Source organism: Takifugu rubripes, chromosome 1 (assembly GCF_901000725.2).
Source record: "Takifugu rubripes chromosome 1, fTakRub1.2, whole genome shotgun sequence".
In the NCBI taxonomy this organism is placed as follows: Eukaryota; Metazoa; Chordata; class Actinopteri; order Tetraodontiformes; family Tetraodontidae; genus Takifugu; species Takifugu rubripes.
The window spans coordinates 3,540,755-3,565,381 of NC_042285.1; the positions used below are offsets into that span (position 1 = coordinate 3,540,755).

Sequence of the window (24,627 nt, forward strand, 5' to 3'; positions counted from 1 at the left end):
GGTCACGCGTCGGGCTGGTCCTGCCCCGTCCTCCTGATCACGCTAGCCTGAATCAACCTTTGGGTTTAACTGTCCTTTCGTCACGTTTGTATGGATCCAAAGGGCTGCTAATTAACTCGCCGGTGACGTCAGCAGGGGACGATTTTATAGCGGTCTCTGGCATGACTGCGTGCCAGTCAACATGAGTCAACTCGGGTTTACGTTCACGCGGCGTCTTCATCATCTTCATCAGCAGAGGAGCCGAGTGGGACTGATAGGAGCGCCTTTTGCCAAAGGACAGGTGTGTGTGTGTGTGTGTGTGTGTGTGGACACTCCAGAATACAGTGAAATTAGGATATTTTGTACCTTTTTGAGGGCTGAGCCAGGCAGAAGGGTCAGGGTTAAGGGTTAAATTAGTAAGGTTAGGGTCATGTGGATGCACTGGGGACGGATTCTGCCTGTCAGTGTCCTCACAAAGATAGAAGTGCAAATGTGTGTTTTACACTGCAGCCTCGCCCAGGGGTGGACAGAGGACCGGACCTAATCCGAGCTGCAGGACTGCTGAATCGGCTGCAGGAACAGGGTAACGGGTATCTGTGCATGTTTCTCACAAACATGCTAAAACACATCATTATTAAACACACACCGAGACACTCAAAATACACACTACAGAAAGGATAGTGTGTGTGTGTGTGTGTGTGTGACAGGTCAATGTTTTCATATGTTTGTATAGACTTTAACCACAGAGCGTTCTGGGCATCACTGTTGCATTCTGGGAAATACATCTAGAAATCAACTGAGCCGAGTATTAGCTGCTGCCCTCTGCGTCTGCCTGCAGGCAATGAAGTGAAGGATTATGGGAACCTGACTTTTGAGGAGTTAGAAGAGGACGAGCCAGTGGGCGGAGTCAAGCATGTGCGCGCAGTGGGCGGGGCCAACCAGAGGCTGTCAGAGGCGGTGCGTGCTGTGAAGATGGACGGACGCGTGTCGGTGATGCTGGGAGGAGACCACAGGTGAATGTGTGCAGGTACCACAGTGGTTCCACACTGTTTACCACCAGGGAAGCGTGGAGCCAAACGCACCGCAGTTGATTTGATGCTTGTTTGTCATAATGATGCTAAAGCGCGACGTGAACTGGGAACACTGGGACTGGCGGACTGGTGTCCCTGCCCCTCAGCCGTGGTGACGTAATAATAAAATAATAGCTGCTTCCACCTGCAGCGACCCCCCATCTCGGCTGACGTTATATTCACCATGACAACAATAGCAAAGCGGCTCGTGAATACAGAATTTAAGTCTAGATTTACAAATACAAAAGTCTAAATTTTATAGTCCTGAAAAAGTAAAAGAAAACAAAGCAGTAGGAGTGAGTCCACATTTGTAGATAAATCACTTGACACTGGCAGAAAAAAACCCAACTAAAAATAAAAAGTGAAAGTTGGCTTCGATGACTGATGCATCGATCATCTGCTGCTCAGTTTGGCCATCGGCTCCATCCACGGACACGCGGCGGCCGTCGGGCCGCTTTCCGTCGTGTGGGTTGACGCCCACGCTGACGTCAACACAGCGCTGACCACGCCCACCGGAAACCTCCACGGACAGCCGATGTCCTTCCTGCTGCACGAGCTGCGCTCAAAGGTTCGTTCTCTACTTTAACCTGCAGATGGCGCTAGAGAGAGGTCAGCGAACCTATCACTGTGAATCAACTCCCATCATTACTGCGTCTGGTGACACATCAGGGCCATTTTATGATAACTTTAAATTTATTTCTTTGATTTAAGAATACAGAGGATAACCTCAGATTGTAGATCTTTAATCTCTGAACCCTGATTTATAGCTCAACGCAGGTTCTTAACGTGCCAACAGGGGGCGCTACAGCACCTTAGCGCCCACCTCTCAGCACCCTTGTTAACATTGTGGGCATGATTTTGTCCTCCAGGGAGTTTTTCCAGGGAGTTTTTCGTTGATGAAACAATCCTGAATATTCTAGAATATGAGATCTTTGCTGTGTCGTCAGATTCCCGTGTTGCCAAACTTCTCGTGGATGACACCGTGCGTCTCTGCCAAAGATCTGGTCTACATTGGTTTGAGAGACCTGGACCCAGGAGAGCAGTACGTCCCGCATCGACTTCCCTGTTGGCCATTTTGGATTGTTCGCAGGTTCAGAATGTTTCTTCTGCGTTGCAGTTACATCGTGAGGCTCCTGGGCGCAAAGGTGTTCTCCATGACAGAGGTGGATCGACTGGGTATCGGCAGAGTCATGGAGGAGACGTGCGATCACCTCTGCACGTCAGTGGATCACCTGACTAAGCTCAAATGTGATCAGTAAATGTGCAGTTTAGCTTTGAAATACTTGTACAATTTACTATCATAATCATATTCTTATTGCACCAGGCGGAAGAAGCCAGTCCACCTGAGCTATGATGTAGATGCCATCGACCCGGCCGTTACCCCGGCAACAGGGACGCCTGTTCCTGGAGGGCTGACCTATAGAGAGGGAGTGTACATCACCGAACAGTTGTGCCAGACAGGTATTACTGACACCGGAACAGACAAAAATCATCATCGCTGAATTAAAATTGCTCTCTCGATGCGTCCGTTAATCAAGAAGGAGAAACGAGTCTTTTTTTGAAGCTGAGTCTGCGTCCAGGTCTTCTCTCAGGGGTCGACATGGTGGAGGTGAACCCGCTGAGAGGTCCGACCGAACACGCCATCCAGTCTACGGTCAACACCGCCGTCGACCTGCTGCTCGGCTGTTTCGGAAGACGGCGTGAAGGAAACCATCCATCGGATTTTCTTCTGCCAGGGCCTTAACGGGGGACGGCGCTGGGCTGTCTGACTGTGGTGAAAGACACTTAAACGCCTCACATTAGCAAGTCTTCAGGCATCAGAGAGGACGGCACATCTGGACAAACTTCTCTGCGTTTTTCGAGAGTTTTAGAGACAAAACCACTCATGTTTAATCACCTGTCAATCGCACTTTCAAATACAGGGTGCTGTAAAGTTTAAAATGTAAAGGTTTATTTCGCCCCCTTCTGTCATTGCCAGCATGTCAGGAGCTTGGAACACTGGAATATTTGTACTTTATTTGTTAATAACCTTTAAAGTAATAATCCTATTGGCAACAACAAAATAAAAACATTTTAAAAGTGTGTTACTCGATGCCACGTCAGCTTCTCTGAGGGGATTTTAGACTGAACGCCTGCATTCTGTAGTTTGACCACTAGGTGTTATTCTTCCACACTGGATGTGACGCATCTGCGTCATCGACGTGTGATCAGGTGTGCTGATGTTTGTCCATGTCTTCGCTCCCTTTGTCACCATCCACGGATTTCAGTTCTTGCTGGACGGTGGACTGGGTTTGTGACGACGATGCTTCCTGGTCACCTGCGGCCTGTTGGCAGCGCAGGAAGTGGGGCAGCGAGGCACAGAGAGCCGTTCTGAACATGGTGCTGGAGAAGACGTATATAATGGGGTCCAGTGCAGAGTTTAAAAAGTTCAGCCCCAGAGACACGATGTTGATCTGGGTGAAAACGTAGAAAGACTTACAGTCCTGAGGACGGTACGATCGGACCGCCCACACCCCGATGGTCGTCAGCGTCGTGGGGAAGAAGCACAACATGAACACTGCAACTATGGCAACGCACACACGCATCGCCTTTTGCACCTTCTCCCGGTTTCCCAGCTGTCGTTTTTGGAGGAACCTGAAGATCCGGACGGAGCAGAAGACCAGCATGGCTAGCGGGATGAAGAACTCCAGCACCGTCAGGATCCGGTGCATTCCCACCAAGATGATTTTGGCCTTTGATGCCTCTTTGTAAGAGGTGAAGAAGAAACACTGGGTGGTGTTGCCGCTGACCTTGATGTGGTTGTAAGCCAGCATGGGGATTCGAGGACTGATGACCAGCAGCCAGACGAACGCCGACACAAGGGCAGCGTGATGCTTGGTCATACGGTTGACCCGGTGGTGGGGGTGGACCACCTGGAACGGCACGTGGGCGACCTTTAACGTCATTTGAAGCAAAACACAATATCGCAGGCTACGAAATGCGTCACTATGCGCCGTCATCAGCAGCTGTGATCAATCAATCTCTTTGTTTCGCAGGGGGAAACAAAGAGGAATCGAGCTGGAACCTTTGTTATTTTGGCATTGATGAGCGCAGAAAGAGAAGAAAGCAAATGTGGACTCATGGCGGCCCAGATAAATGGCCAAGTTAGGAGACCAATTCTCCAAAGGGAGTTGGACGTAAGCATTTATTCGCATATGCTAGCATTTAACGCTACCATTACCTCCTCCTGCTGCATTTCTATTGGTCGGGCAGTAGATGTACGTCAGGGCCGCTGTCGCACTGTGACAGAAAGCCGTCCTTTAACCTGTCTCAGTCTGACAGAATTTTACTTCGCCCACAATAGGCATCGTGTTTTTCACTAAAACCTCTAACCCACACAGACCCGAGGAGAACATCCAGTTCATAGAGAAAGGCCCAGGTCCAGAATGGAACCCTCATGTTAGTATGAAACGCCATCTTGGTTGTAAAAGACAGGAAGTGGACAAAAAGTTGTTTTCTCACCTTGAAATATCGATAAAATGCGACCACGGTCATGAGCGCGATGCTGGCTGAGCGGTTGGAGAACATCAGGAAGAGGTTGATCCGACACATGACGTCTCCGAACAGCCAGTGGCGGCGGAGCAAGGCATCGATCCTAAGCGGTAGACTCACCAGGGCCAGGAAGTCAGCAATAACCAGGTTGAAGAGGAACAGGTTGTTGGGGTTCCAGGACTTCAGTTTAAAGGAGAAGATCCACAGGGCCACTACGTTTCCCAGCAGCCCCAGTATGACATCAACAATGAGGATGGGTGGCAAGATCAACCCTTCCAGCTGAATACCAACAGGCGGGCAGCCCCCCGGCGCCGCCGGCGCCAATGGCCTGGTGGCATTTTGGCTCATCATGATTGTGAGTCGATTTCTGAGCTGATGCAGAGAAAATATTTCAGGAAGTACTATAGGTCCTCATTTTCATCTCTGATTCCTTTTCACTAGCTGTTCCTATTCTTATTTCACTCCTATTTCCTATTTCACTATTCCTTTTCACTAGCTGCCAAACATCGTCAATAGATATGAAAACCTAAAAGAACCGACACCTTTACTGATTGTTTTTGAACGATTCATCCAGAAAATAACATTTGAAACGATGAATAGGTAGAAACACAGGTGACGGTCTGCTAACTGCTGCTACACCAGGTACACGTATGTCCATCGTCTGTGATCACTTGTTTTACCTCTTTTCTGTGTTTATGCGGTCAAAAGCCAAAGGTCCTGAACTCACCGGGCAGAAGAAAGAGAAGAATGAAATACAGATAAAGAGTTTTGTGCGGATGTTTTGTTACGGGAGGAAATCCTGTTGCCACACCACAACCGCCAATCAGGGACTGAGGAAGTGATGTAAAACGATGGACAACCCCGAGTTTCTCAACAGTTTTAGAGGGGGCCTTCAAATGGCTGAATTCCACATTCTCTGAATATGTTCAAGGCCAAAATGAACAAAATCCGACGTGAGGCGCCTGAAACCTTGACTTCAGTCCTGGCAGCAGCGGATACAAAACAGGTGAAACAAATAAGCAAAGCAAGACGAATAAATTCATTAATTACATTGACAATTTAATGGAAAAGCTGTGGCAAACTCTGACTTCTTCTACTGTTAGTGCTACATATGTAGAGAGCCTGGGAGTCTCCTCGTTGTCCAAAAACTTCCAACCAGTTTAAGGAAGCTGAAGCAGGACAGATGTCCCCCGTCAAACCCAAACGGGGGAAACCTTACAGCTGTCGCACCCACATTGACTTTCTGCAAGCGTGCATGTAAATCAGCGAAAAGGTCAATTAACTCAGGCCCAGAGGGTTTTCTATGATACGGAGCGTTGAGGTATTTGTAGACATCTCGATCCACGAAGGATCCGAGGATCCAAACTGAAAAGTCTGCACTTAGTCAGGTCATTGGAGAAGAAACCCAGAGGGGAAGACACCAGAGGACAAGACACCAGAGGACAAGACACCATAGAAGAAGGGACCCAGAAGAGAAGACACCAGAGGAGAAGACACCAGAGGGGAAGACACCAGAGGAGAAGACACCAGAGGACAAGACACCAGAGGACAAGACACCCAGAGGAGAAGACACCAGAGGACAAGACACCAGAGGACAAGACACCATAGAAGAAGGGACCCAGAAGAGAAGACACCAGAGGAGAAGACACCAGAGGGGAAGACATCAGAGGAGAAGACACCAGAGGACAAGACACCAGAGGAGAAGACACCAGAGGAGAAGACACCAGAGGACAAGACACCCAGAGGAGAAGACACCAGAGAAGAAGACACCCAGAGGAGAAGACACCAGAGGAGAAGACACCAGAGGACAAGGCACCAGAGGACAAGACACCAGAGGACAAGACACCAGAGAAGAAGGCACCCAGAAGAGAAGACACCAGAGGAGAAGACACCAGAGAAGAAGACACCAGAGAAGAAGACACCCAGAGGAGAAGACACCAGAGGAGAAGACACCAGAGGACAAGACACCAGAGGAGAAGACACCAGAGGAGAAGACACCCAGAGGAGAAGACACCAGAGGAGAAGACACCAGAGGAGAAGACACCCAGAGGAGAAGACACCCAGAGGAGAAGACACCAGAGGAGAAGACACCCAGAGGAGAAGACACCAGAGGAGAAGACACCAGAGGAGAAGACACCCAGAGGAGAAGACACCCAGAGGAGAAGACACCCGGAGGGGTAGACACCAGAGGAGAAGACATCCAGAGGAGAAGACACCAGAGGAGAAGACACCAGAGGAGAAGACACCAGAGAAGAAGACACCAGAGAAGAAGACACCCAGAGGGGAAGACACCAGAGAAGAAGAAGACACCAGAGGAGAAGACACCAGAGGAGAAGACACCAGAGGAGAAGACACCAGAGAAGAAGACACCAGAGGAGAAGACACCAGAGAAGAAGACACCAGAGGAGAAGACACCAGAGGAGAAGAGGCCCAGAGGTCCATGCGGGCCAGCAGATGGCGTCCTAGGGGACCATGAAGTTCGCCTGTGACCCTATGAGTGGACCCTGCCTGTATAACAGCAGTTACACAAAGACCCTTAGCAACCAACACAGCAGTTATAAAATGCCCTTAGCAACCAAACCAGCAGTTATAAAAGCCCCCTGGCAACCAAAACAGCAGTTATAAAAGCCCCCTAGCAACCAAAAAAGCAGTTATAAAAGCCCCCTGGCAACTAAAACAGCAGTTATAAAAGCCCCCTAGCAACCAAAACAGCAGTTATAAAAGCCCCCTGGCAACCAAAACAGCAGTTATAAAAGCCCCCTGGCAACCAAAACAGCAGTTATAAAACTACGGCACTGAATCCTGATTTAGCAATTAGAATAGAATAGAATTTATTTGTCATTATATGTGGAGACTGTACAATGAAATTCTGAAATCAACAACAATCCACCTTTGTTGGGCCCATTGATGAACAATGTGAAGACCAGACGAGGATTTGAAATCGCGGTGTTGGGGCAAAGGTCGTCTCGGGGGGGGGGATGTGACATTTCCAGTGATGTGTGATATCGAAGGTGAGGCGATTATGTAGCTGAGGTAAATCCCTGGGCAGCCACCGTGCACGATGCACGTGCTCGGTCCAGCAGGCGAAACACACGTACACTCGGTAAACAGGAAACATGTCTGCAACTTCGCAGTAGGTTGCATCAGATGGCTCCTCCAGCGTCTCCCCAGTTCACGCCTGTTTTATTCTGACCTTTCACACCATTTAGCCTCCCAACGTGACCCGTTCACGCCATTTAGCCTCCCAACGTGACCCGTTCACGCCATTTAGCCTCCCAACGTAACGGTGCGGACGGGCCATTTCCAAGCTTTTGGATTTTTGGGAGCGACGTTTGTGGTGTGTTCAGTGTTTGCAGGAAATGTGGATGTCTGCTGAGAGTCAATGTCTCAGACATTTAAGCCCTGGCAGTTTTTAATCTGTCAGCTGAAGAACGAACGTTAAACCTTTCAGCGTGTGTGTGTGTGTGTGTGTGTGTGTGTGAGGGGGGGGCATAGAGAGAGAGAGAGGCAGAGTGTGTGTGTGTGTGTGTGTGTGTGTGTGTGTGTGTGTGTGTGTGTGTGTGTGAGGGGGGGCATAGAGAGAGAGAGAGGCAGAGTGTGTGTGTATAAGAGACAGAGAGGAGAGACAAGTAGAGCGTGTGTGTGTGTGTGTCTGTGTGTGTCTGTGTGTGTGGGGGGGGGCAGAGAGAGAGAGCGGGAGAGAGAGGCAGAGTGTGTGTGTGTATGAGAGACAGAGAGACAAGTAGACAAGTAGAGCGTGTGTGGTGTGTGTGTGTGTGTGTGTGTATGTGTGGTATGATCCGGGATTAGAGTGTAAAGGTGTGTGTCTCCATGTCGAGGGGATTTTCATACTCTCCCCCAGCCCTATCTGAACCGTGGTTGTCGTCATGGCGGCGTGACGTGCCGCTCGACTCATGCGGCCGCGCGTGATTGGCTGTTTTTGGGTTGTTTGGACCATCAAGTGATGCCTTTACTGCCTCAGGACAAGAACGAACCTGATGGACTGTCGCTGCTCTACTGGTGAGGTCTGCTCTCCTCCCTCCTTCGCTCCCTCCCTCCTTGTTTCCTTCCGTTGTCTGCTCCTCCAGCTTTCATGTTTTGCTGTTATGTGATCTGATGCGTCACAAACATGTGAAATGACATAACTCTCCTCTGCATGTATGCGCCGCCAAAGTACCCATAATGCATTGTGGCTGGATTCATGCGAATTGTTGAGTCAGTGAACAAATTTGCTGCTTCGCTGAAGGTTTGGAGGCGAGGATGGCGAAGGGTTGACCACACTGGACCAACATTAAAACCGTATCGTATGGAACCCACAGGCACTTCCAGGCACCTTCAGGAACCTTAAGGCACCTTAAGGAACCTTCAGACCAAAAACAGCTGTGGATGTCGACATTAATAAAGATGGCTGATGACTCCGCCCCCTCAAACCAAGGATGATATTAACGACGAAGGTGGCAAAGATGATAATCTCTGCGTCGGAAAATGAAGCCAAAATAACCCGATACAACTGCTGCCATTTTTAACCAGGGTTCAGCCATCGGTAGCTACGCTAACAATGCTGTCTGCTTGCTGTGATGGTGCTAAGCTAGGCTAACAGCAACACCGTGCAGCGCTATAGCCTCTGTGTGTGCAGGTAATCAGTCGTGACAGGCGGAGCAGATTATCAGGTATTAAGTGATCAGTTTAATTGCTCTCCCCCGTGTCCGTGCAGCGGCATCGGTGTTGACGGCTCACAGGTATTGTAGCTCTTGTCGGGCTCTTTTTGTCAACTGCAGCGTTTGTTCGTAGGCGCTGCAGTCAGTACGAAAATCTGCATATTTTACAAACCAAAAGAAGACAAAAACGACTTTCCGACGCTCTTTTGCGCTTTGTTGACTTAAGATAATGCAGGATTTTTCACGTTAGCTCACCTCCGCCTTTGCTACACGATACCAGCCAACCTTCTGAACCACTCTTTGACCTGTAATCTAAAAGGTTTCTTTATTGCCACCTAGCGTCAGACAAGCAATCGGGCAACGTGATGGTCTTTTAAAGCTTTAACAGAGTTCGGCTAGCTGTGCTTATAGGCCACTTTTTTTAAATGCCGATCAGTCCGATGGCCGACACGACGGCGCCCCAAATGCAACTTGAGCGGTGGAGCCCCCTGGTGGTGAAGCAGCGGGTGCTGCTGCTTTCTTACATTTGTCATCCGATCTCTGATGGCTTCAGTTCGATGATGCTGAAGTATTTTTAAAGGTCTCAGAGTTTGTCATCACGCAGCGCACGCGTGCTGCCTCCACCAGTTACACTGACACACTGAGAGGGACCCTGTTCCCTCTTCTCTGTTGTCATGGTGACAGGAGAAGGAGGAGGAGCATGAGGAGGAGGAGCTGCAGCGTGTGTGACATGTGTTTGAGCGGGTTGTGTTGTGCTCGTTATCAGGACGATCATGGGTCCACACGGCGCCAACCGAGCCGTCCAGAGGCTGGAGTTCAGGGACTGCAGGAAAGGACTCGGTGAGCTCTGACCTCTGACCTCTGGCTGTGTCATGGCGGTTCCGTCTTTAACAGCAATTTTGTGCTGCAGGTGTGAAGATAATTGGGGGCTACAAAGAGCAGAGCGGAGAACAGTTCGGGGTCTACATCAAGCGGGTGGTCAGTGGGGGGCTGGCAGCTCTGGATGGTAGAAAACATGATTCCGTGAATTATCGCTGCTATTATTGTTCTGATTGATGATAGAAATACTTGCTGTTTGCGTTCCAGGTCGGCTTAAGGCAGGGGACCTCATCTTGGATGTCAATAACATCAGTCTGGTTGGAGTGACCAATGAGAGGTGAGTGTATCATGTTCGCCTTCCAGGTCCACAAGAAACAAACAGAAGTGCAGATCTACCTTCAAAACGAGCCCATTACTGATTTGTGTTGGTCAAGCAATGATGTCACATGAATCCTGTCCCCTGATAGGGCGGTGGAGATCTTGAGGATGGCCTCGCTCTCCAATCACATGTCCCTACTGATTGCCAGAGATGAAGAATCCAGGTGAGGAGCAGATGCTGAGCGATCAACTTCCACGCTGACCAGCAGTTTGTTAGCATCGCTAAATGTTCTGTTGACTCCACCTGCAGGGAGCTTTAGCTGCTTTTTCACTACAGGAAACTAAACTTAGTGGCAGGAATGTTCCTGTTGATTTGTAGTCGTTTCCAAAGAGGAATCATCAAAGAATTTGATGATATGAAGGATTGAAAGCTATGCTAATGCATTAGCAGGTATGGCTAATATTGAAATACTGTGGTTTGTTGTGAATGTAAAATGTTCTGCAGCTCGATTTATCGCTGACACATCTTTGCAGAACAGCGTAGCGGTAAGTTTCAGGTGTGATGTCACGTCTGCCCCCATTCTGCCCCTGAGATGAACCGACCCGGCACTTGTTTGTCCGCAATAGTTTGCACGTCAGCTCGCCATGTCGACACAAACAGGCAGTGACACAATCAGGACGCTGATGTGAGCTGAGGAAAGAGCCAAAACTCCCGAGATCAGCACAAATAGGGAACCACCGACCTTTCATCGGGGGTGAGGAGGTCTACTGAGGCTAAGCTAAGCATTAGCATAAATTGCCATGTTAGCCTTGACTTCCACACAGTTTGCAGGGCCCAGTTTGGTCACAGTGTGAACGCCGACTGTTGCTGGTCAGCGATTACTTGGTGTCCTTTCTGACACCAGAGGATGAGGATGATGAAAGTTACACAATGAGGAAGAACAGAACCTCCAATAGCGGCAAAACAACGGTCTGACAGAGAGTGACCTGCAATCCGCCGGATTTATTTGCAAAAAAACAGTAGTTGTTGTGTCTGGAGTTGAGCCTGATTGAAACGTCCCTGTTGTCTTTGTCTCATTGGGCTCTTTCAGGACACAGTTTGTGGAGTTGATGGAAAAGTGCAGCTCCGGTAATTCCTCCCTTACCGGACAGATTTCCCCGTTGCAGCTCAGCACAGGTGCCCCACTCGTTCCGCCACTGTAGGTCACATGACTGTACATCACACATGTCAAATCAAATCAAATCAAATCAATCTTTATTTATAGAGCGTCTTATACAATCAAAATTGTTTCAAGGCGATTTACAGAATCCCAGGGCCTGACCCCAGACAAGCAGCAGTGGCAAGGAAAAACTCCCCTTTAACAGGAAGAAACCTTGAGCAGAGCCAGGCTCATGTAGGGGGACCCTACTGCTGATGGGGGGGGCTGGGTAGAGAGAGAGGAGAGGAGAGGAGAGGAGAGGAGAGGAGAGGAGAGGAGAGGGAGAAGAGAGGGGAGGAGAGGAGAGGAGAGGAGAGGAGAGGAGAGGAGAGGAGAGGAGAGGAGAGGAGAGGAGAGGAGGGGAGGAGAGGAGAGGAGAGGAGACACATGCAACGCGACTGTTTTACATAGCTTCACGCCACTGTAGGTCACATGACTGCACGTTTAAATGTTTCAGCTGCACATTTTCACGTGGCTCTCCATCGTTCTGTTCAGTGAGGCTGGCCGACACGGCTTCATCTTCGTCTTCCTCCAGATCTGAGAGCCCTCAGCTCCTCGGTGCAAAAGAGGGCCTCGCCACCCACAGTCACGCCCCCCCCCAGGCCACCAACACTCCTCAAAGCAGCCAGTTGCCCTCACGCGTCTTCAGGTCTCAGATTTCCTCAAAGTGAATCCAAACTAGCACATTTTGTGTTATTTATTCACCCCCCCCCCTCCCCCCCTTGACCCTAGTGACAGCACCATTCAGTTGATATGCGTAGCCAAGGTGACCGGCTTGGGACTGGTCATCAAGGGCGGGGCCAATCGCGCAGATGGACCAATGGTGTTCATTCAGGAGCTGATGCCTGGAGGCGACTGTCAAAAGGTGATTTTTAGTACTCGGAAACTCCTGAATTCTACCAGGAACAAGACCAAACTCTCCAGATTTTAGTCTCAGACATCTGTTGTTCCAGGATGGCCGGCTGCAGGTTGGAGATCAGCTGGTGTCCATCAACAAGGAGTCTCTGATCGGGGTGACATATGAAGAAGCTCGGAGTATCCTGACACGTACTAAACTCAGGTACCAGGCAAAGATGACCCATAATAAACATCTATGAACCTTCACCTCCCTTTGTATTGAAAGCTAAATGCCTCAATGTAGCTGCAAAGCTAACAGTAGCCTGTTAATCTCTGTGTTGTCACAAACGAGCAGACCCGACCCAACAGTGGAAATTGCCTTTATCCGTCGGAGTTTGTGGTCTGGCTCCAGCCGCGGGTCCCCCAACACACAGGCGTCCACAGGAGCTGTTACGAGGCACCTGGGAGTTGTTGCCGCGCCCCTGCAATCTGGCACGGTCACCAAAGTCACGCCGGCCGAACAGCCCATCGGCGAAAACCTGCCGGCGGTCAGCGAGAGTCAGGTCAGGCTTCAGTTCTGACTCAGAACCACAAACTGAAATCTGAGCGGGCAGACATGAACACGCTGAACTCACCTGTGCAGGCACGAGTGCATCCAGTCAGAGCAGAGCAGAGCTCCCTGGCGCCACCAGAGGGCGACACTGCCACCCAGAGCAGCTGTGGTAGGTGTCCGGGCTCCTGCGTGAATGGAGAGCTTCATTATCATCGTGGTGTTTATGTTCACTCTGGGCTGTCACAGCCTGCTCAGCAGCCCGCTGTCGACCACATCCACAATCAATCACCACATCAGAAATTATAATAGAGCATATAAATGTATTAAGTGTGTGTGTGTGAGAGAGAGGAGAGAAAGAGAAAGAGAGGCTGTTGTATGTGCTACACTTTGAATACCAACGTCCACATTCTACTAGCAAAGGGAGGACATTTTGGCTGGTTCTTACAACCTTACAGGACTGTTTGAGGACTGTTGTGGTTTTCAGGTTGAGGTGAGAATTGGTTTAGATTAGGATTAGGGTCAGGGGGATAGATGTGTGTGTGTGTGTGTGCGCGCGCTGTTGGATGTAGAGCTGAAATTGCGCCCCACGAACTGCCTTTCAGATAGAACTCCCTTTCCTCTCTTTAAAAAAGGTTTTTTATTTGCCTGGCTCACTCATTTTATCATTGTTTCATCCTCGTTTTAGCTAATGATAAAGCCCAGCTCTGACCCATCTATCCTCTCTAAATTTGGACCCCTCTCCGCCCTGCTGTCCAAGGCGTCAGGCCCAGCAGCTCATTTCCAGAGAGTACTGATATTTTCCAAAAAGTTCCAGTATATTTTTGGGAGTACCGCTGTCATGTGACATTCATTGTATGAACTCGATGCTCCAAACCTTCCAGTTATTTCTTTTAGTGGGACCACCCTTATTGTGGGGTGCCTCAAGGGTCTGTTTGAAGCCCTTTATTGTTTCCATTGTCTGAGCCATTTTTACCAATTATAATGTGTATTTTCATTGATCTCCTAAAGATGCTCAGACTTTACTCCCCTGGAAATTGAATTGTAAAGATGCTGTTCTGGCCTGAAATAGCGACATCAGGACCTGGCTGAGGCTCAGTTTCCTCAATCTTAATGAGAAGAAGACTGAAGTCACCATGTTGGGGCATCATTACAGCGATTATTTTGACACTCCCCTCGCAGGGTTCAAAAAACTCTCCTGTCATTAAGATCCATGGTTTCATGTTTGAGAGGGATTTTAAATTTGAAGGTGCCTTTTTCCAGCTGCATCTTCTCCTGCACGATCCTCACGGTTCCAGACGGATCACCAGATTTTCGTATCCGTTATATTACATCAGTCACCCGACGGCGCGAGTTAGACAATCAAACCATCCATCTGGTGGCACACCGACCTGCAAAAAAAGGGGGATCTGTTCACGTGAACGGTACACATATGTGATGCAAATGATGACTCGGCAAAATAACGTGTTTAACCTCTGAATCTGGCAGGAATAAGCCAGATGAATATTCAGAGGGGCGATCTCACACACACACACGCCTCTCCTTCATTTGATGATTCATTTGAAGGCTCTAACGTCTGTCTTCACCACATTCTTCAATTCACTTTCTCAAATTCTATTATTATTATTGATGATAATAGAGGAAGGATCCATGAGAACTTTTCTGTTTGTGTTTATGTGTGTGTGTCTCCAGAAGCTGCTGGTGGTCAACCTCATCAAAGCTGGCGTCTCAAACTAAACCATCTGGAACAGGTGTGTGTTCTTGTATATTCGTGTCCATGTTTGTGTACCTGTTGTGCTGTAAGGGTGTATAGTGTAAGGCAGGGTGTAGGAACTAATAGTCAATCAATCAATTTATTTATATAGTGTCTTTTACAATCAAAATTGTTTCTAGGCGCCTTACACAATCCCAGGGCCTGACCCCGAACAAGCAACAGTGGCAAGGAAAAACTCCCCTTTAACAGGAAGAAACCTTGAGCAGGACCAGGCTCATATAGGGGGACCCTCCTGCGGACTACTAATAGTACTAGTTGTAGTAGTAGCTACACCTAAACACCGAAACACAACACTCCACGGGGTCCAAAGACATCAAGGGGTGGCTTGAGAGAGCTGGAGCTCCAGGTGGGAGGGAGGGAAGCCAAACAAGTTGATAAGACAGTCCCTTTTTGAGGAGGATGAAGAACCAGATGATTATGAGACTGTTGTGGCAAAACTAGACAATTATTGTTGTGCGAACAGCAAATATGAGCACCTGTTTCCATCAGTGCTCTTAAACACCAGGTGAAACAGCAGAGAGATACATCACGATGTAGAACCCCTGTGCATCAGCAGAAGAACATACAGGTTAGCCAACAGGACGGTGGAGAAGGAGCAATCACACCAGGTAACAAAGCTGTGGAGCTTGTGAGGCAGTGGAACTGCACGTTAGTGAGCAAGGCACTAATGCTGTGTGCAATGATATCTTGAGCGGGGGTGCTCACACTTTTTCAGCATGCGAGCTACTTATGAAACGACCAAATCAAAATGATCAACCCATTATATTTATGTAGAAAACTATTGAGGATTCTTACAGTTTATGTTGATGTATGTTGCATAACCACATATGTTGCACAGCACAACACTTTCCTCGTGTTGGGATACTTTCCCTCTGCTAGTAAGTTCCAGAATTGTCAATGAGGTCTGGACTTTACCTCAATGTCAGCAAGTAGTGTGGAAATCCCATCTTTCATTTTAATACCCTTTCTTAAGTTTAAGAGAAAAAAGGAAAGCGAAAAATTAGCGGTAACAAGCTGACTAGCTTGTTAGCTTTGCTGCACTTAGAGCCGTTGTTTGCGTTTGCACAGTGAGCCAAGGGTCAAATAAATCCAGATGTCATCCGACTGGCTGCCCTGTAGATCCCTCAAGTGACGGGATGGATAAGAGCCTGACGTCTATTTTTTTACTGTCACGTAATCTACCGATAGTACCTTGGCGATCGGCTGGTAGATCGCGATCCACGTATTGAGCACCCCTGTTGTAGAGGCACGATCTCCAGGTGTCTGTGATGCTGTCAAGCTGGACAATACTACTGTCCTTAGACAACGTGACTCCCCAAGATAACGCGAGGAACTGTAGGAGGACTCTGTATACCTCTAAATACGGGGACAGTAAATTTAGAGCTTCTCAGTTTGAGTTGGTGTATTTACAGTAATTCATTCAGATGCGTTTAATATACAGCACATTCTGGACACATGTGAGGGGGAACATCGGGCTGAAAGGCTGTATTGGTGTATTGTGTAAAGCAGGACACAGAACACACACAGTGTGTGTGTTCCTGTGTGTCTGTATGTTTCTGTCTGCCGTGTGTATTTTCCTGTGTGTTTTGGTGTATTCTTGTGTGTGTGCGTGTGTGTGTGTGTGTGTGTGTGTGTGTGTGTGTGTGTGTGTGTGTGTGTGATGTGTTTGACCTCAGATATTGATCTCCTGGTGTGCATGTGTGCCTGTGTTCAGGCTTTGGATGTGTTTGGGCTGAAGCCCTCAGAAGCTCAGCAGCAGGTGCTGAGGTCCAGACTCAAGGCTGATCCAGCAGGAACTGTGGCCTTCACAGGTGAGAACCAATCGCTCAGAATTCAGGGCCGTCCTGGGTTCTGGTTCAGGAAGCTGAAGGAAAAATAAAGTCTGAACAGTTTGACTGAGCAGACTAGAACAAACCAGAACAGACCAGAACAGACTTGGCTAGAACAGACTGGCGAGACTATGACAGAATTGACCAGACTAGACAGACTACAATAGACTAGAGGGACCAGAGCAGACTGGGATAGACCAGAAAAGACTCAAATGGGCTTGAAGAGATTAGAACCAACTGGACCAACAAGCCCAGATTGGAACAGACTAGAAGAGAGTGGACAGACCAGAAGAGATTCATTTCTAAATTTCATTTGACCAGGCTAAGAATTGGACGATGACCACAAACATTGACCCGCCAACTGAACGAGGGGCGATTGGGACAGTTCTGTTTTCAATTGCAGAAATCTTGTTGACACGAAACCCCTCATAGAAGTATCAGAAATGCATAAAAATCTGTGTTTATTTGTGTGCTCAGATTTCCAAATCCTGATCCACGAGATGTTCCTGTCTCAGTTGGACCAGCTGGAAGTTACCAGTCCACGATCCAGGTTGTTTGGTTTGTTGGATTCACCCGGCAACCTTCAGGTAACCAACCCACAGCAACAGCAACCTGTCCAACTCCCAATCATACATCCACAAATCAAAACAAACCTGGCTTTTGAAGCCTTCCCCTGTAGTCTGACACCATCGGTTAAATGGACACTGTTGGTTGTTTCCTCGTACAAACGATTGGAAGCTGTGGATGAAACAGCTTAACCCTCAAGAATGTTGATATTTCCATTGATAACGCTGCTGTGATGCGGCACCGCACTGATCCATCCTCATCGAGTGGACTCTCTGGTAACGATCTGTTGGCGAGGACCAGTTCTGCCCACAGAAATAAAGATTTTTTGCCCAGTTGGTTACAAGCTGCCAGAGCAATAATCAATCTCCCTCCGAGAGCTGCACGCGGTGTTGGCTTCAAACGGACGCTCCAACACCGCGTGTGGATCCCTCCTCAGATGAAAACAGTTCCCGCTCTGTCCCTCGTACAGACCTCTCTGTCGGACTCGGAGGAGCTGGAGGAGATGGAGCAGCTGAGGAAGGAGCACATCGAGGCCCTGAGGGAGATGAAGAGGCTGCAGGTAAAATAATGTTGCCACGCGCGCTCCCATCAGCCCCCCGTGTGCTCGCTCCCACTTCCTGTCCGCTGCTTTTGTGCACACTGTGGTCGCGTTGATCCCCACGTGTGCGTTATATTCTGTAGATTAGCCGTCGATCCTGCAGGTGAATCACATCAAATCACTTGCGATCAGATCCAATTAGGTGTGGACACGTCCCAAATTAGACCTCACATTGGCATCAAACTCAGTTTCAGATGAAGTCAGATCACGTCTCAGATCAGATTAAATCTCAAATCTATCAGGTGAAATTTAAATCAACGTGTAATTTTTAAAAACTGTTTCGTCGTTTAAAGAAACAATTGAAAAATGAGTCCGTTTTCACCATTTTATTAAGTTTCTAGGAGTTTCCATCATTCCCTCACCATGAACACGTGATGCTCGTGTGTCCATATTTTATTGATTATCGATCAGTTTTGCCGTCTGATTTGAAAACTACAACTGGAATTGTTTTCCTGCAGTAGATGGAATTTACCGGTAGTCTGACCAATGTTGATTGTGATGAAGTGATTTGACAACGTTTGTTGCCCAGGAGCAGCTGGTCGAGTCCCAGAGAGTCCACCATCAGATGGAGGAGGAGCTTAACAACGTTAAACAGGTGAGTCTCACCTGCTCCAGGTCATTTTCAGCAGGAAGTATCTGCCGTGACAACAAACCCGGTGGGGTGGGGGTTGATGATTGACGCAGACATGAGAGCCAATGTTAGCTGACAGAAAAATAACCACATATTCTCTCAGCGTTTTACAATCAAACACTTCAAAATGTCAAAATGGAAACAAACATCTCTCTCTGAGACGTTTCTGCAGCTTAACCGGAGCCCAAGTGAGGTTTGTTCAGTTAATTAGAGGCGATTCGTAAAGAGGCTGACGACTGAGGAGTAAAAACTGAACCACGAGGTCAGAAAAACTGACTCCAGAGCTCAGAAACAGGATTGGATCCAGGCATAGATCAGAGGACCTCAAAAACATTTCTTCAGCTCTGACGGTTCCCAAGAGGAACAGATATAAATACACAAGAAAGGAGCCAGGTTGTTTTGGAACAGGTGCATCACACTGAGCTAATAAAGTTTGAGGCAGACAGGTGCGGCACACAGATCATCACAAGCAGGATGATGATCTCTACAATTGTTTTTTTCCTTTAGCATAAGAATGCAAGACTGACTAGCATTATCGTTGACTGAGGAAAGGGATCTGTTAGCAGCTGTAGCTATGTTAGCTGGCTGCATCGATTAAATTGGCATCGGTCAGCAGAGGAATGGTTAGCTCAGCCCAACACTTGCTACGTCAGACAGGTCAGGTTGAAGAGGCAGCGTCTCTGCTGAAAGGTGAGACTCCGTCTGAAACTCCAGCACCTCCTCTTTCATTCTTAGCACTTCCTCTGTTGACAGGAAATGGAACTTCTGAGAACTGAGGAGAGTCAGGCTCTGACCACCCAGATCCAGCTGGCCGAGGAGGCCCAGAAGCAGGCCCGGGGGATGGAGATGGACTACGAGGAGGTGATCCACCTGCTGGAGGCCGAGATCGCTGAACTGAAGTCTCAGGGGGTGGAGCCATCACTGTTGACCAACAAGGTGGGGCTTTTCATTCGAAGAAGAGTTTTATTGCCACTTTATGAAATTAAATGAGACATAATTTGGCATTTTTGAGGTCTTATTTTTAGGCTTAAACTTATTTCCAGGAGGAGAAGGATGAGCTGAAGAAGAAAATTGCCATTCTAGAGTGTCAACTACGCAAGAGTGAAGCTGCCAGAAGGAGATTTGAGGTGTCTGTGGGGAAACTGCTGAGTTTTGTGGAGGTAAACTTTGAATGCTTGTTTTCTGATTCAACACTTCCCACCGGAGGCTGCTCCTTCTCCGCAGAGCAACATGTTGCCGAGCTGCTCTTTTTTTTTTTCTTTTCCTGCTAACCTTAATTTCCTGTCTGATCTCTTCTCTGTTGTTCTATTGAAGTTTGTCTCTGGGTAGATGAGGAAATGTCACAAAAAAGTTTTTGGCTTTTGCAACAACTAAAACGAGGTCACGTTGCTCGATACTGCCCCCCCACGCTTTGTGGAGGTACTGCAACGAAACAAGCAGGATGCAAATGATAAACGGACAAACGTCAGTGGGAATAAAAATGCCACCAGAACAAAACTGACAAACACCTTGAAAAGTTGTTTTAAAGTTAAGATGACCGTGTTGTTGTTTGTGAGTTAAAGTAAAAAAAAAAAAAAAGTAGGTCAAATTTTCAGATTTGTCACTTTCCATCTGAGGAAGCAAAGAAAACAAAGGCTCTTTTGTGTTTTGCAGAACGTTCAAGAGTTTCTGCTGGAGAACCTTGGACCCCCCAAGAGCTACAGGTGTGTGTGTGAGTGTGTGTTGTTTTTGGAGCATAACAATCTGCATTCTAATAGCAAAATGAGAACAATTTTGTAAAGTGAGGTCATTTGGGTTGGTCCTCAAAAGGCGGTACAAGAGTGAGAACCTGGTTTTAAGGTTAAGGTTGGAATTGGATTTAGGTCAGGCATCACGCAGATTTGTGCTGCACGCTGCAGGATCTCTCATCCAATCACGGTGCCTCTCTTCCCCTCTGTCTCTCGCACGAGCGCAAGCACACACACACATGCGCGCACACACACACACACGCACACACACACACACAGGTTGAACGCCAGTGCTCTGTATTTATTTGCTGCCTGCTGAGTTCTGTAGCTGTTATGAAACGTCTGATGTGTAAGGTCACCCATCAGACCTCAGCACCACAGAAGAAGACATGACCTACAGTTGCATTCTTCATCTAACAACCTCAGGGACACCTTTGAGCGCAGCTTCATCAGTCACCTGCGGCAAACATCGCACATCTGAAGCATGTCGGTGAGGAACGCTGGTGGCGTTTCATTAGCACTTTGTCTCTCGTAGACAAATCGATTGAAAAATGTGGGGACGCCGCACAGACGATAAATTTTTTCTTTCCTTTCCATTTGTTTTTCTCTCCGTCTTCCTGACCCAGTGCTACCTGGGTTGTGTAATGGGTTCTACGAACAGGGTCAGTGGGACAATGGCACTCACCTTTTATAACTCTGGGACACAGCTGGCGTTTATGGGTGCCTTCGCTCTAATGGCTCGTCTCTGATTCGTCATTGATTTTTCTGATAAGCCCAAATCCAACAAAGTGTAATCGTCTTGATTACGATTTTTGATTAAAAATTGCTCCTCACGCATGCAAATAACAGCCGCTTCCATTGGAAATATGAACATCAGCGTTTTTATTTTGATTTGAACGTTGATGATCTGTGACTTGATTTTGATCTGTGGTTCTGGATCACTAGGCTGATCACACATGTTCTAACCCGTCCATCCATCCAAGAGAGCGAGAGGATCGTAAACAGTGTGTCTCATCGATTGTTCCTCCTGACCTTAAACTGAGAAACACGGCAACTTAAGGTTCACAGCGGTTCCACCTAAGTGTCCTCTTCTGTTTCAGCTCTGGAGATCTTAAAGTCGGAGCGTCGTCTCTCAATCCGCCATACAAAAAAAGCCCATGGACCTCAGCCTCACTTGCCCAGGAGGCAAAGGAGCTCAGCAGGACGGTCAGATCTATGATGGAGGTCGACTGTAAGTGATTCCTGCTGCTCCTCCTTCCTCGTCCATCCTCTTCCTTCTGCTCCTCTGCTGTCCTGCATGCAACCGATGCCAGAGGAAACCAAACCGACCCGACACGCTAGCTGTTGTAACTGTCCTCCCTGCGTCAGACCTTCTAGTGGATGTGGACCTTGGCGAGCCCTCTGAGACATGATCACCAATTCACCGTCAACTATGAATCTTCCTCCTCCCTGAAAAGTGTTCTCCGAACATTTGAAGATTGCGACACAAAGAGTATCTGTCAATCTGTCAGGGTTGACTCGCTGTTAAAACATCTACGCCTGATTTTCACCTGAAAAACCTGATTATAAGCTGATATTTGAAAACGCTGCCAAGACTAAAATCTTCGACTCCGAATGTTGAAGTCGGAGCTCATCGTTAGCCATGAGGTTGGCCGACACCCGATCCACTGTTAGCTTTCTCTTTGCACTAAATCTTAATTTTGACCAAGCTAATGATGCTACCAGTCAGAATTTTTACTGATAAGACAATCATGGGGCTCTGTAGATTCCCTAAGAGGATCAGAAAAACGTGGTCACAAAAAATAATGGCAGCCATTTTGATTTTCTGGAGTCATGAAGCAAACTAATGTTTATTTCACATCAAAATTAGTGGGTGAACAAGGTTTTTTTTTTTTTTTAAAGTCGATGAATATGCACCATTTTTTAAAACATGTGATGTATGATCTCATAAGAAGTGGCCAGAAAAAGGCCGAGAATAAGCAGAAAGAAGCTCTCTCACCTTAAAATCTTGCCAATGTTGAGTTTTAAAACGTAGAAAAATTGCAATAACGATGGAAAACATCAGTGGGATGTGCTCAGTCCCCAAGAAGCAGAGTTATCTTCTCAGTTCCTGGTCAGTACGATGACGAAGAGCCGTTGGCTCTCTCTCATCACCGCAGAAATTAGAGGCACCACCGTCGTCTGCTGATCACGTTGAATGCGGGTCGGAGCCCAGCTGATAAAAAACCAGGTCCTATGATCATTAGCTACTGAGCCACAGAGCTAAACTGGATCAATAAAAAGATTCTAAATTTCATTTACATAGCAAGCCAGAATTTTAACGCGCTGAATAAGCAGTTCAAACAGCAACGTTACAAAAATTAGGGTGATTTAAAGGAACTGTAAAATGAATTATTTCTATGAAAGACAACATGGGGTCAAGAACTCACTACTGCCTTTTGAACTAGTTGTAGGCAAGACTGAAAATAAAACTGGACCTGAAAGCGAACCTTGCAGCATGCTGCAGGTAATGCAGCCTGAGAACCATGAGTGTTGCTATGGTGATCACTAAACTATGTCAACAGTAAACCAGTGCTGTGTCTTTGATGCCTTGATGCATTTATGACCTTAAGGAGGGCTGTTTCACTGCTGACTGAAATTGGTCAAATTGCTCATTTTGACATATCATTTCTAAAGCTGTGTGGAAGCTACTTTTCTATCTTTTAAACACTTTCAAACAATGTTTGACTTTATGGTCTGAGGGCTGAAAAGTTCCAAGTTTATGTAATAAGTTAGCCTTCCAATCAAAACGCAGCAGCAGCAAACAGTAGCTAAAAGAAGTCGCTCAGATGTGAGGAGAGAAACTGTAGTCTAATAGCAAAACCACGCCACGGCTTTTGGACACTTCTGAAGGAAATTAAGATGCTTTTGCTTTGTTTCAGTTTCTTTTTGTCCTTCAATATTTGCTGAGTAAAGTTAAATGACCGACTGATTTTCTTTGTTTTCATTATTTCTCTGTGTTTGTCTTTTAAATCAGCGCCTTCATATGCATTTAGCATATACATCCATCAAAATATATCAGAAAATGGATGTTAACATAAATATCACAGCCTGAATCCAACTAGTAAGCTGTGTATGATTAGCAATATTAGCTTTGTAAATTAGAGCTCTACAAGGAGGACATGTGCCCCCAGTGGCTTGTTGCAGTATAACTTAATGTTAACATCAGATACACTTTTGCTCTTCTTATTAGATCTTTTTTTTTACATTCCACACTGTAATGCATTTTATCAATAGGGCTTTTATATATATATATATATATATATATAAAATGCAAAATACCAAACTATTATCACATTTACCAGGTAACAATTCTTCCTGATGACAATAACCGATAATATTGGCATTTATTGAACAAGCCAACACACTCCAATGCTGTAGGTGGCGCAATAACACCTGGCACAAAGCAAAGACACAAAGGACACCCCTTGGCTACTAACACTATGCTTTATTCACATTTTAAACAAGCTTTCGTTAATTATTGTCAAATGTTTAAAAGTTGTAAATTAACCCAAATATTAAAGTGTGTCTCTGAGAGGAGAGGTAAGTGTGTGTGTGTGTGTGTGTGTGTGTGTGTGTGTGTGTGTGTGTGTGTTTCCTGTTGACTGATCACATGTCCCTGTTAATCCTGCCTCTCACCTGCTGCATTAGGCTCCGCCTCCTGTGTTGACAGATGAGGGTGAACAGATAATTCAAAATACTTGGACATTTTTTTCATGCCATGTAAATCACATATGCTATTTTTTAAAACCCTTTTTCCCCTTTGATACAATGGCCAAACTGGAGGAAAATGATGACAGATGTGGTCATGTGATCAGGTTTTCTGATGGCATCTAAAAGAGGAAGATCCTGAGACTGATGTCCTCTGTCTGTTCTCGTCACAACATCCGCAGCAGTCTGGATTAGCTTTGCAGGTTATTACTGCAGCCTGACTGTCAGGAATTATGATATTCCAGACTTTAACGGGCAGGAGTTTGGGTTTTGGTTTGCAGGTCTTCCGTACGGCTCTGAGGAGGCCTACACAGCAGATGGAGTCAAGTACTACATCAAGTAAGGACCGTTAATCCAGAATAATTCAGATGAGTTTGTGACTCCCACGAGAGAAAAATGAATATTTTTAATTTTATAAATAGACGAACAAGGAGGTAATCTGCTGCTCCACCGTCAGGTCTCATTGGATCTTATTTTTCAGTCACGTGACCCAGACGACATCATGGAGTCTCGATGTGCCCGGCAGCACCGGCACCTCAGGACTGCTGGGCCCTCCAGAAGTTTCTGATCTGAACGGGTGGGACGAGGAGGAGAACAAGTCTGGATCTGCTGTTGAGACCGATATGTAGGCGAGCTGTACTGCTTCCACACACTCATGTGTGACGTGCATCAGCAGTGTGAAATATTCTTCTACATTCTTCCCGTATTCTTCATTTAAATCGACCAACTGGGGCAGTTTTACCTCTCCGACCCCAGTTGGCGCCACCATCTGGCCATTTTACATACACGT

General features: G+C 47.1%; 3 protein-coding genes across 11 annotated transcripts; 2 read left to right on the top strand and 1 right to left on the bottom strand.

The window, feature by feature from the left end:
* Positions 1–66: 66 nt before the first annotated feature.
* On the top strand, positions 67–3,131 carry arg1 (arginase 1). Of its 2 annotated transcripts, none has more exons than XR_003889175.1 (8): positions 67–280; positions 490–562; positions 818–992; positions 1,458–1,617; positions 1,997–2,091; positions 2,167–2,297; positions 2,374–2,510; positions 2,630–2,771. XR_003889175.1 is itself a non-coding variant. In XM_003961204.3 (8 exons), exons 1-8 carry the CDS (start codon positions 182–184, stop codon positions 2,791–2,793), a joined length of 1,005 nt encoding a protein of 334 aa, XP_003961253.2. In that variant the 5' UTR covers positions 71–181; the 3' UTR covers positions 2,794–3,131. The 2 variants fall into 2 exon arrangements, 1 of the variants encoding a protein (XP_003961253.2); XM_003961204.3 differs by having other exon boundaries at positions 71–280; positions 2,167–2,268; positions 2,630–3,131.
* On the bottom strand, positions 2,979–5,367 carry LOC101071711 (hydroxycarboxylic acid receptor 1-like). 3 transcript variants are annotated; one of them, XM_029839662.1, is made up of 3 exons: positions 5,308–5,367; positions 4,551–4,952; positions 2,979–3,961 (listed from the first exon to the last, which is right to left on the bottom strand). In XM_029839662.1, exons 2-3 carry the CDS (start codon positions 4,929–4,931, stop codon positions 3,257–3,259), a joined length of 1,086 nt encoding a protein of 361 aa, XP_029695522.1. In that variant the 5' UTR covers positions 4,932–4,952; positions 5,308–5,367; the 3' UTR covers positions 2,979–3,256. The 3 variants fall into 3 exon arrangements, with proteins under 3 accessions (XP_029695522.1, XP_011613045.1, XP_003961254.1); XM_011614743.2 differs by having other exon boundaries at positions 5,261–5,355; XM_003961205.3 differs by lacking the exon at positions 5,308–5,367 and having other exon boundaries at positions 4,551–5,243.
* A 2,987-nt stretch (positions 5,368–8,354) lies between these two features.
* On the top strand, positions 8,355–23,052 carry stxbp4 (syntaxin binding protein 4). Of its 6 annotated transcripts, none has more exons than XM_029850024.1 (20): positions 8,355–8,600; positions 10,005–10,078; positions 10,149–10,244; positions 10,325–10,394; positions 10,525–10,599; positions 11,467–11,552; positions 12,070–12,223; positions 12,307–12,439; positions 12,528–12,634; positions 12,767–12,974; positions 13,055–13,133; positions 14,657–14,712; positions 16,450–16,546; positions 17,042–17,151; positions 17,601–17,690; positions 18,259–18,324; positions 19,114–19,296; positions 19,404–19,520; positions 20,014–20,063; positions 21,188–23,052. In XM_029850024.1, exons 1-20 carry the CDS (start codon positions 8,545–8,547, stop codon positions 21,324–21,326), a joined length of 2,046 nt encoding a protein of 681 aa, XP_029705884.1. In that variant the 5' UTR covers positions 8,355–8,544; the 3' UTR covers positions 21,327–23,052. The 6 variants fall into 6 exon arrangements, with proteins under 6 accessions (XP_029705884.1, XP_029705879.1, XP_029705893.1 ...); XM_029850019.1 differs by having other exon boundaries at positions 8,356–8,600; positions 14,654–14,712; XM_029850030.1 differs by lacking the exon at positions 8,355–8,600 and adding an exon at positions 9,105–9,123 and having other exon boundaries at positions 14,654–14,712.
* Positions 23,053–24,627: the final 1,575 nt, after the last annotated feature.

Coding starts and splice junctions, on each gene's coding strand:
- LOC101071711 (XM_029839662.1), bottom strand. CDS start 4,931: ATGATGAGCCAAAATGCCACCAGGCCATTGGCGCCGGCGGCGCCGGGG. Junction 3,962..4,550: donor CATTTTATCGATATTTCAAG/GTGAGAAAACAA, acceptor GTGCCGTTCCAG/GTGGTCCACCCCCACCACCG.
- arg1 (XM_003961204.3), top strand. CDS start 182: ATGAGTCAACTCGGGTTTACGTTCACGCGGCGTCTTCATCATCTTCAT. Junction 993..1,457: donor ATGCTGGGAGGAGACCACAG/GTGAATGTGTGC, acceptor TCTGCTGCTCAG/TTTGGCCATCGGCTCCATCC. Junction 2,511..2,629: donor CGAACAGTTGTGCCAGACAG/GTATTACTGACA, acceptor GTCTGCGTCCAG/GTCTTCTCTCAGGGGTCGAC.
- stxbp4 (XM_029850019.1), top strand. CDS start 8,545: ATGCCTTTACTGCCTCAGGACAAGAACGAACCTGATGGACTGTCGCTG. Junction 14,713..16,449: donor AACTAAACCATCTGGAACAG/GTGTGTGTTCTT, acceptor GCCTGTGTTCAG/GCTTTGGATGTGTTTGGGCT. Junction 17,691..18,258: donor GGGAGATGAAGAGGCTGCAG/GTAAAATAATGT, acceptor TTTGTTGCCCAG/GAGCAGCTGGTCGAGTCCCA.